This window comes from Pteronotus mesoamericanus, unplaced genomic scaffold, assembly GCF_021234165.1.
Source record: "Pteronotus mesoamericanus isolate MK-2021 breed Mesoamerican mustached bat unplaced genomic scaffold, CSHL_Meso_final scaffold_21, whole genome shotgun sequence".
Lineage (NCBI taxonomy): Eukaryota > Metazoa > Chordata > Mammalia > Chiroptera > Mormoopidae > Pteronotus > Pteronotus mesoamericanus.
In genome coordinates this window covers 2226998-2236840 of record NW_026555310.1, presented here as the reverse complement: position 1 = coordinate 2236840, position 9843 = coordinate 2226998, and the positions used below count along the sequence as shown (strand labels likewise).

General features: G+C 47.8%; 2 protein-coding genes across 3 annotated transcripts; both read left to right on the top strand.

The window, feature by feature from the left end:
* The first annotated feature begins 692 nt into the window (after positions 1-692).
* Positions 693-3534, top strand: PFDN5 (prefoldin subunit 5). Of its 2 annotated transcripts, none has more exons than XM_054590752.1 (6): positions 693-796; positions 983-1085; positions 1391-1422; positions 2287-2361; positions 2477-2582; positions 3348-3534. In XM_054590752.1, exons 1-6 carry the CDS (start codon positions 725-727, stop codon positions 3419-3421), a joined length of 462 nt encoding a protein of 153 aa, XP_054446727.1. In that variant the 5' UTR covers positions 693-724; the 3' UTR covers positions 3422-3534. The 2 variants fall into 2 exon arrangements, with proteins under 2 accessions (XP_054446727.1, XP_054446728.1); XM_054590753.1 differs by having other exon boundaries at positions 694-796; positions 3313-3534.
* Positions 3535-3740: 206 nt separating this feature from the next.
* Positions 3741-9742, top strand: MYG1 (MYG1 exonuclease). Its single transcript, XM_054590751.1, has 7 exons — positions 3741-4020; positions 4190-4302; positions 7007-7166; positions 8685-8837; positions 8961-9083; positions 9179-9360; positions 9510-9742. Exons 1-7 carry the CDS (start codon positions 3805-3807, stop codon positions 9706-9708), a joined length of 1146 nt encoding a protein of 381 aa, XP_054446726.1. The 5' UTR covers positions 3741-3804; the 3' UTR covers positions 9709-9742.
* The last annotated feature ends 101 nt before the right edge of the window (positions 9743-9843 follow it).

Below are 9843 nucleotides of genomic sequence, written 5' to 3'. Positions count from 1 at the left end.
GTATCCTAGGAGTGACACCAGCTTTAACACCTCAGTTCCCTGACCCCCTCCTAAGTGAATGTTAAAGACTACTGTTTTCTCCCCACAGACAGCTGTTACACTTGTCAGTGCACTTTGGCAAAAGGGTATGTGGGGTTCTGTTGCTTATCTATGCTTTCTCCCCAATTACATTAATTTCCTCAGAACACGTATCTTATACATTCATGTAGCCCTCACATCTAGCACACGGTATAAACATATGTATTGATGAATAAACCTTGTGCTGTGCTGGTTGGTAACATGTCTCCTTACTGTCCTCTCCACTGCCAGCCTCTCTTCTACTTCATCTGTTCAAAGCACCACTTTCCCGGCGCTCCTCCCCCCATCGCAGAACTTCACAGGCCTTGCCTACTTGTCACTAGGTTTACATCACCCACGTGGAGTAGCATTCGTTGCTTTGCAACGTTGTGGTTATAGCCTGACTACTTTTAAGATTTTTAAGTTCCTTGAGGGCACGAGTCCTGTTTGCTACAACTTTACTACGTTTGACTTGGGATGTTTTATGAAAAAGCAAGCGCCGCTCTCTAACTGAAGGTGAGTCTCAAGAGACTGCCCTTCCGAGACGCAGGATCATAGAGATGTCTGCTGCAGCGAGGCCTTCGAGCGCAGCCATCGAGATGCGCAGAGGATGGCTAGAGCGTTGCTCGCAGAGCCGGCATCCGCTTTCTTAGTCTTCCTTCCCAACATGGCGCAGTCGGTCAACATCACCGAGCTGAATCTTCCGCAGCTGGAAATGCTCAAGAACCAGCTGGACCAGGTGGGGACGGCCCCAGAGACACTCCTTTCCGGCCTCACATCCCCCCTGCCCATGCGGATGCCTTCGCCTCCCATTCCTCCCCACTTGGGGAGGCTTCCCTTCCCCTCCAAACCGCACCCCCGCTTCTCCGGCAATGCTCCGTTCTCCCTCCAGCTCCACATTGATTCTCTTTCCTGAACTTTGTAGGAAGTAGAGTTCTTGTCCACGTCCATTGCCCAGCTCAAGGTGGTACAAACCAAGTATGTGGAAGCCAAGGACTGTCTGAACGTGCTGAACAAGAGCAATGAGGGTATGGAGTAGGCGCGCGAAGGCAGTCTGGGGGATGTGGCGAGCCGGCCTCTTGTCCCGTCTCCTAAACTAAACCAAACCTGTCTTCCTTACCTGAGATGAGAAACAACCCATTACATATTCTTACCGCTTTGTGAACATTTTGCATGTTGCCTACCTAGAATTGAAAAGTACAAGACATAGCTCCTCTTGCCCGTTTCAGTTCTTTTCATACTATCTGCGCTGTGCCATATTTGAACTCTCATTATCGTCTTAATGTTGGAGCTGCCAACCTTCCCCAGATGTTTGTCTAAATTGCTTTCACAGGGAAAGAATTACTTGTCCCACTGACGAGTTCTGTATCCTTTCCACAGAAACTATCCTTTTCTCCGTCACCCCTCCCCCGCAAAAAAGGGTGGGAGTCGTTTGGATGACGCCAAAGTGTCCCCATGACTCTAAGAGCTCTTACTGTACACACTGCCTAGCTCTCCTATCTATATCCTGGTGCCAGCATTTAGTTATTGCCTTGTGAGCACCAAAGAGTATGTATAATTGAGGTGTGATTATTTCCTTGTTTTAAACTGGCGATTTATACTTTCACTAATAACTTAGAAGACATAAGCAACAGCATAGGACACAGAAACAAGTGGGTTGGCTCTGTACTAATTCTCAGTTTCAGCTCAATTATGGCTCTTAGTCCTAAACTGTCGTTACTAAGAAACTTGGATTGTTGCCTGCCTGTTGAGTGTTTTACTTGAATGATCAAGTTATGACAGAAGGGCACCTGTAAACTAGTCTGAGAATTGACAGGCTAGAAGAGGAACAAAGAAATAATGTAGGAACTGGCTAGATAATAAACATTAAATCCATCAGGAATTAGCTAACGATGTTAAAGGTGTTGAGAGCAAGTGAGGCTGGCTTTTCATTTTTACTACTCTATGGCAGTAGGGAAATATTGTGTCCAGTCATTTTGGAGGGGGCTACTTGCTTGGCGTGTGGGATCAGGGCAAGAGAGTGTTTCAGTGTATGTATTTTCTCCATAAAGAACCAACTTCTCCATCTCTCCACATTGGAGTTTACAGCAATAATTCTAAGGCCTCCAGATTATTCAGTCCCTGTGACTTGTAACTTTTTAGAAAAGAAAGTCTTAGGAAGCCAAGCAGTCTGGCTCCCAAGGAATCGACTCATGCTGGGCTAGTTTTCCCTTAACCCTTGCTTTGCAGATGTATGTCCCTGGGAAGCTACATGATGTGGAACACGTGCTCATCGATGTGGGAACTGGCTACTATGTAGAGAAGGTGAGTGGAAGGAACCATGTAGATGCCCCTCTGAGCAACAAAAGGAAGTATAGGGGAAGATTTAGAGGCGGCATGGGGCTGCCACTTAGCTCCTCCATCACCTCTGACCTTTTAGACAGCTGAGGATGCCAAGGACTTCTTCAAGAGGAAAATAGACTTCCTCACCAAGCAAATGGAGAAAATCCAGCCAGCTCTGCAGGAGAAGCATGCCATGAAACAGGGTAAGCTTGACTGCTGCACCTCTTTATCCTTTCTACCTCCATGGTAAAGAACGTGGATTGCGTTGCGAACCATGAGTGTGTCTCCTTTCTGGATTAAAACTGTATCTTTCTCTTTTGTGTCTTGATGTGTTGTTCTGTAGATTCTGTACATTACATACCCACTGTTTGTAGATTCCTGAGTTGGGTGCTTGAGAAATTTAGAGGAAAGGATTCACACCTCTGTTCTTAATGGAGGTGGAATGGGGAAAAAGATAGGTGTAAATGAACACAAAGGAAAGAAATACAGCCCTAAGTACAATCAATTGCAACCCTGGCTGCACACTAGAATCACCAAGAGAGTTTGAAAAGAAAGCCTGGGCCCACTCCAAATTAACTGAACAAGCAGGGTAGTGGTGGGGCTGGGGGTGGGCAGGGATTCCAGGGTTCAGAGTTTTATTTTTAAATTCCCCAGGTGATTGTGTTACACAATCAAGATTGAGAACCACTGTTCTAAAGGCAGAAATCTTTTCCACATTACAATTTTTGGTTGTCTGACTCGTTTAATACTGTATTTTGTTCATCTTTATATCCCAGCTGTTACTTAGTGACACATTGTAGATTCTAAAGTTGTGTTAGTGTGTGTCCCTGACAGTGGGTCACTGTGTTAAAAGTTTGATTAACTGTAGTTGGTTGTCTACCTGTCCTTAAACTTCCCAGTCACTTTTCCTTAATTCTGGGTTCTTCCTTTTAGGTCCTGACTAGGGTCTGCCTTTTTTTTCCCCACAGCTGTCATGGAGATGATGAGCCAGAAGATTCAGCAGCTCACAGCCCTGGGAGCAACTCAGGCTGCCAAGGCCTAAGACCTTGTTTCAGAAATCTGGCAGAAGGGCCCTACCTCAAGGGCCTGGAACTTTGTGGTGGGGAAGAGAAGGGTTTTCTGTGTAATGCCAATAAATGTTCCAGGTGGGCAGAATTTTGGTCTTTTCTTGCATTACGGGACTGGTGAAGGGCTGGGAGGGCGGTGATCTAGAGAGTGTGCCCCGCCCCAGAGCCTGAGGCGGTGCTTATCTTGGAGGCTCCATCCGGACTTCCTTCGGGAGGAGCCTGGAGGATTGCCTTTGCCGCGCCGTGTGCCCCTCCTAGGGGGTCGTAGCCCTGGGAAACTCTGACAAGCGGAAGTGGAGGCCGTGTGAGCACTTCCTCTTCCGGGTCGGCACCCCCACCTTCGCGTGGGAGACGCTGCATGGGCCGCAGTTTCCTGCGAGGTTTCCTACTGCTGCTGCTGCAGTCGCCACACGTCACTGTCCGGCACCGCCTGTTCAGCCTGGAGTCCGTCAAGCCCCCGAAACGATCCCGCAGCAACCTCATGGCACCGCCCCGAATCGGGACACACAACGGCACCTTTCACTGCGATGAGGCCCTGGCATGCGCATTGCTACGCCTCCTGCCGGAGTACCGGGTACGGCCCACCTGCGGCTGCCCGCGTGCCTTCACGGGGCTCGTGCAGTAGCTCGGGCGGCCACAGTACTTCCCCTACCCTCCTGACTCCCCTGGGGACCCAACATTAATCCCCGTACCCGCGCGACTCCTGGCAGCTCCCTCACCTCTGGTGACCCCCTCCCCCGCAGGATGCAGAGATTGTGCGGACCCGAGACCCCGAAAAACTGGCTTCTTGTGACATCGTGGTAGACGTTGGTGGCGAGTACGACCCTCAGAGACACCGATATGACCATCACCAGAGGTGGGTTCCGCGTTACTTTCAGTTTTCCTCAGTGCTCCAGTTCAGCCAGCCACTGTAGTGGTCTCCGTCAGGAAAGGAACTGACTCATCCAGGGTGCAAACTCTTGAGTCCTGTGGGACTACAGCCTCATCCTTCTAGTTCTCCCCACGTGCTCTATTCCCATCTACCTGGCCTTGGACCTCCCTGAGCTCTCTAATCTGCCCAGGCCTCCCTTGGCTCCCAGTCAGTCCTCAGGCCCCTCCCAGCTCGTCTTCTCTGGCTCAGGCTCAGGCTTTTCTCCCACCAGCACTGTTAAATCATCCCAGTACCTCAGCAGGGTTTAATCCATTCGCTTGTCCTTGCTGCTCCACTTCATACTTTGGGCCCACGTGATTGTAATGGTTGGTAACAGTTCAGATGTGTGGTCTGCTCTCTTCATGTACTCTCTCGTCTTGGGAAATCTGCCTTTTCCAAGGGTAGCCCATTATCTACAGTATCATGCCAATCCTTTTCCCCCTCTCCTCAGGCCCTACCTCATCACACTCCCTCAGTGAGTGAGTCTCTTTTCAAAGGAAACTTAACTTTTCCTACAAGCACGTCCTCTTTCCCACTCTTAAACATCCTTTGCTCCTTCCTTCCAGTGCAGCAAAACACTTTCCTTCTTCCCCCCTCCCCTTTCCAATCTATTACTTTCTCCTCTTGGACATCCCACCAGTGTTTCTATTTCTCCTTGCCAACAGCTTAAAACTCTGCTTGGGCATCCTCATCTTGAAAACATAAATAGATACAAAATCCTCCCTCATGTACAGCAAACTGTTTAAAGTGATTATCTCTGAGGGACTAGGAAGTGTTTTATATTAAGTCTCTAAATATTTTTCTCCCTCTTTTGTTTAAGTGTATGTATTTGTAAATGATGTTGGGAGGGAACCCTCCCAGTATATACAACTGTCACTTCTCAGCCACTCTTCAAAAGAACTGACTCTGGTTCCACATTCCTTTTAATTCATTTCTTTCATTCATTCATTCATTCAGCTGGTTCTCTCCCAGTCTCTCCACTGGAAATGCTCATGAATAGGGCTCCAGTGACTTCAACACCAAGCTCAGGTTCCTGGCTGAGAATCTCACCTCTTTGTGGCACTTTGACATTATTGACTACTTCCTTTTTCCTAATGATCTGACGTAGATTTTAAAAAATTATGCAGTATTTGACAGGTAAAAGAGTGTATTTAACATTTCTAGAATATAAAACATAAAATGAATACCCATGAACTAATCTCCCAACGTAAGAACTTGAATATTACCATTACCTCTGAATCTGTACCTGTGTCCTTCCCTATCTCACCCCCGAACCTGCTCCAGAAGTAAACTTTATGTTCGTCGTACCATAGTGTATAATTTAGCATATATATGTTTCCGTCAACAATTTATTTAGTTTTGCTTCATTTTGAAACTTAGATGGGGTGGGAGTTATTGTTAGTCTTTATACTTTATGTATATTTTATAAAATTTTTTGTATTTACTCAATAATAATGCAATATACAGATAAAATGTGTTATAGAACTGTACCTCTGAAACCTACATAATTTTTAAAAATAGTTTATTTTTAAAAGATTTTATTTACTTTTAGAGAGGGAAGAAGGGAGGGAGAAACACAGGGAAATAAACATCAGTATGTGGTTGCTTCTCGTGCGGCCTCCCACACCAGGGACCCAGTCCGCAACATAGGCACATGTCCCGACTGGGAATTGAACCAGCAAAATCCCCTGGTTCACAGGCTGGCACTCAATCCACGGAACCACACCAGCCAGGGCTGAAACCTACATCATTTTATTAATCAGTGTCACCCCAGTAAATTCAATTAAAAAGAAAAATACTTAATAATAAAAATCATAAAACAAAAAATGAGCTCCATAGGTGATTCTGATTGGTATTTACAAATTACAACTATGGTTTCTACTTCCCTGACAACTGCCATACCTTTTCCCTATTTTCTGTCCCACTGCTACTCAAATTCCTGTCTTCCTCACTTACCCAGACCAATGCAGTTTTTTGCGCCTTTTCTCCATGCTGACTGACACAATCCTCTAACATGCACTTGTCTCTTAAAATCTCTTAGTGACTCCCATTACATATAAATTAAAGTCCAGACTCCAAAGTACGGCATACAATGCCATGATCTGGCCCCTGCTTACCCTTCCAATTTTTTTTTTGGTCACTCACACCCAAGCTGCCTTTCTTGCAATTTTATTGTACATGTTTCCTCTACCTGGAATACCATTTCTCCTTCACTCTGTCTGATGAACACCCAGTATTCATCTTTCAGGTATGATTTGAAGGCTCTATTCCTCAATCCTTCTCCGCCATCCCACCTCCTTACTTATAATTTAGCTAGAGCATTTGCTTGGTGGTTTCTGTTTGTGTGCCTTTAGCAGATGAACTTGAAGACAGGAACACAGTCTTGGTATTTTTATCCCTAACGTCTAAAAACAAAGTCTGGCACATAGTAAGCACTGAGTTAACCATTGTCAAATGCATACATGGAGACTCCAAGCTGGGATCTATGTGACCCCTGAAGAAAAGCCAAAGCCTCTCCAGCCGGGCTATTTCCTTCCAACTCCTGCAGTATTTCCCAGCCTCCCTGCCTCCACTTGTGCCTACACATGCACACACACCATGGGTTAAGCAGGGCAACTGTGCCTCAGCACCCCCTCCCTGTGCTTTTCAGGTCTTTCACAGAGACCATGAGCTCCCTGTCCCCTGGGAAGCCATGGCAGACCAAGCTGAGCAGTGCGGGACTCATCTATCTGCACTTCGGGCACAAGCTACTGGCCCAGTTGCTGGGCACTAGTGAAGAGGACAGCATGGTGGGCACCCTCTATGACAAGGTGGGGGCCTGAGGGCAGAGATGCCCCACATATGCTGCCCCACATATGCATCCCCACCAGGCCAAGTGGTAGTGGCACTCATGTAGCACTTAGGACTAGGCCTCAGATCGGAGTTCCTGACCCACTACCGTCTCCCTCAGGCAGGCTCATCATCTCCCCAGGGGCTGGTGAATCTATCTCCAGCCTGGGGTGGTGAGAAGTGAATGAGGTAACATATGTGAGAGGGTTTTGAAAACCATAAAGCAGTGTTTCCCAATCTTTCTTGACCTGACACAAATAAAACATGACTGTTCAACAACTTGGTAATAGAGGAGGCTGCTTAGGTTCGGAAGCTTATGGGTCAGAGGTTCTGGCTGCCTTGAAAGGGGAGAGAGGCATATTCTAGGCACCACTGTAATTTACCAGAAGGACATGAGCTGGGAGGCTCAGTTGGGAAGGGTCTTCAGGTTCTGCCAGCGTCCCCTAAAAGCAGTTTAGCAGATTCCTGCTGTTAGAGAAGGAACAGAGCTAGTGGTCCTGGTGTGCATGTCAGATCAGTGATTCTGAGGACACTAACTAGATCCTACTCCTGTGAAGTTCACGTCAAACTTCAAATCCAGTCATGTTTCTTGCAGGTAGATTGTTCACTTATCTTGCTCGGTTTACGTGTCTTTTGTCCCTGTGGCATAGTATTAGTATGACTCCAAAAAAAGTAAAGAAATATGAATGGTTAAATTGGAGATTATGGAGTACTAAGGTAGACTGCCTGTGTTAGTTTTCCCTTCTACTGATGAGGGGTTTCTAAGCAATTAAACTAAATTACACCCGAGTTTTAACTGATTATCAGGTTGGAGTTTCTTTTTTGGCTCCTGGTGTACCACTTTTTCTACATACCACAGGTGTGTTGATATTTAGGCCTGTTTTGTAGGGCAGTATTGCATTAAACACTGCTCCCATGTTGTTTCTGCCCCCAAACTCTTTAGGCATTGTCCTGCCATTTCTTTACGCTCAGGAGATGCAGCAACTGCTGATGCCATGTGGCACGTCGTGGATTTCTCTGGGACCACACCCCAGCACTTGATGTCTAGTCCCGCACCCATTCTCTCCCACCTGACTCGTGTGCTTGGCCAGACCCTCCCGGACCTCATTAAACAGGTCACTGAGTAGCCTACTCAGCCCCGCTGGAGATTTACCCTCCTTCAGCCATGGGGCCCCTCATGGAACTTGAGACCTTGTTCAGAAGTCAGCAGCCCCCTCCCCAGATATACTGGCCTCAGCTAGGACTTTGTATGGTAGTTGAGTAAGTGCTGGATTAGAAAACAAATGACCCCATTTCCCATCCCGGCACTATTAGCTCTCTGACCTTAAGCAAGCTGCTGGATGCCCCAGTTACCCCTTTCCTTACCCAGTTGTTGAGAGAGCCTCACTGGGTCATTGCATTAAGAAAACTGAAGAGTGTGTATACATGTAACTTTGAAACCTGTAAAACCTTTTTATGCAAGTTTCTCCTCAAGAGCGTTTCTCCCACTGCTGCCATAGATGTACGAGAACTTCCTGGAGGAGGTGGATGCAGTAGACAATGGGATTGCCCAGTGGGAGGAGGGAGAGCCTCGATATGCAGTGACCACTACACTGAGTGCTCGGGTTGCCAGGCTTAATCCAACTTGGAACCAGCCCAACCAAGACACAGAGGTAAGGAGGGCCTCGGGAAGAGAATGAGGCATGTAAGACTTCAGGGGAGGAATGAGAGCAGTTGACCCGTGAAACTCTAGCAAACTGAGTTGAGACAAGCACCATGGTTCCCATGATTCCCAGGCTGGATTCAAGCGCGCAATGGATCTGGTTCGAGAGGAGTTTCTGCAGAGACTAGACTTCTACCGGTACAGCTGGCTGCCAGCCCGGGCTTTGGTAGAAGAGGCCCTGGCCCAGCGATTCCAGGTACAGGCCTGGGAAGAGGCACTGCAGCTCCGGGATTACTGGCAGGCTGCTGCTTCTACCCTGCACCTTCCAGCTATGCCCCATTTTCCTTTCAGGTAGACCCAAGTGGGGAGATAATAGAGCTGGCAAAAGGTGGATGCCCCTGGAAAGAGCACCTCTATCACCTGGAATCTGGGCTGTCACCCCCAATGACCATCGCCTTTGTTATCTACACTGACCAGGCTGGACAGTGGCGGGTACAGTGTGTGCCCAAGGAGCTCCATTCATTCCAGAGCAGGTAAGGCCCCTGGGGATCACCCTGCAGACCTTCGAGCCTGTTGCCTCCCTGTCAGAGGAGGCCACTAACCTTGGCTAGTGCTCTGCTCCTCTCTGTTCCTCAAGGCCTCAATTTGCTCCATCCAGTTTCCTCTTTCTGCTCACTTACAGGCTGCCGCTGCCAGAGTCATGGCGGGGTCTTCGGGATGAGGCTCTGGAGCAGGTCAGTGGAATTCCTGGCTGCATCTTTGTCCATGCCAGTGGCTTCATTGGTGGGCACCGCACTCGAGAGGGTGCTTTGAGCATGGCCTGTGCCACCTTGGCCCAGCGCCCAGCACCTATGCCTCCCACAAGTCCCCTCATCCAATAAAATTTCTTGCACCTTATATACTGACCAAGTCCTTGCCACATGACTGCCTTGCACTATTCTGGGAACTTGCTGAAACTTGGAAAAAGTGAAACATCTATAACATCTTTTATGTGCCAAAGCTTATGCTAGACCTTC

Excerpts from the sequence above, each read along its gene's own strand:
- PFDN5 (XM_054590752.1), top strand. The coding sequence starts at position 725 with ATGGCGCAGTCGGTCAACATCACCGAGCTGAATCTTCCGCAGCTGGAA. Across the intron at positions 2,362-2,476 it reads CTGGCTACTATGTAGAGAAG|ACAGCTGAGGATGCCAAGGA; the intron begins GTGAGTGGAAGG and ends CTGACCTTTTAG. Across the intron at positions 2,583-3,347 it reads GAAGCATGCCATGAAACAGG|CTGTCATGGAGATGATGAGC; the intron begins GTAAGCTTGACT and ends TTTTCCCCACAG.
- MYG1 (XM_054590751.1), top strand. The coding sequence starts at position 3,805 with ATGGGCCGCAGTTTCCTGCGAGGTTTCCTACTGCTGCTGCTGCAGTCG. Across the intron at positions 4,021-4,189 it reads GCCTCCTGCCGGAGTACCGG|GATGCAGAGATTGTGCGGAC; the intron begins GTACGGCCCACC and ends CCTCCCCCGCAG. Across the intron at positions 7,167-8,684 it reads TGGGCACCCTCTATGACAAG|ATGTACGAGAACTTCCTGGA; the intron begins GTGGGGGCCTGA and ends CTGCTGCCATAG.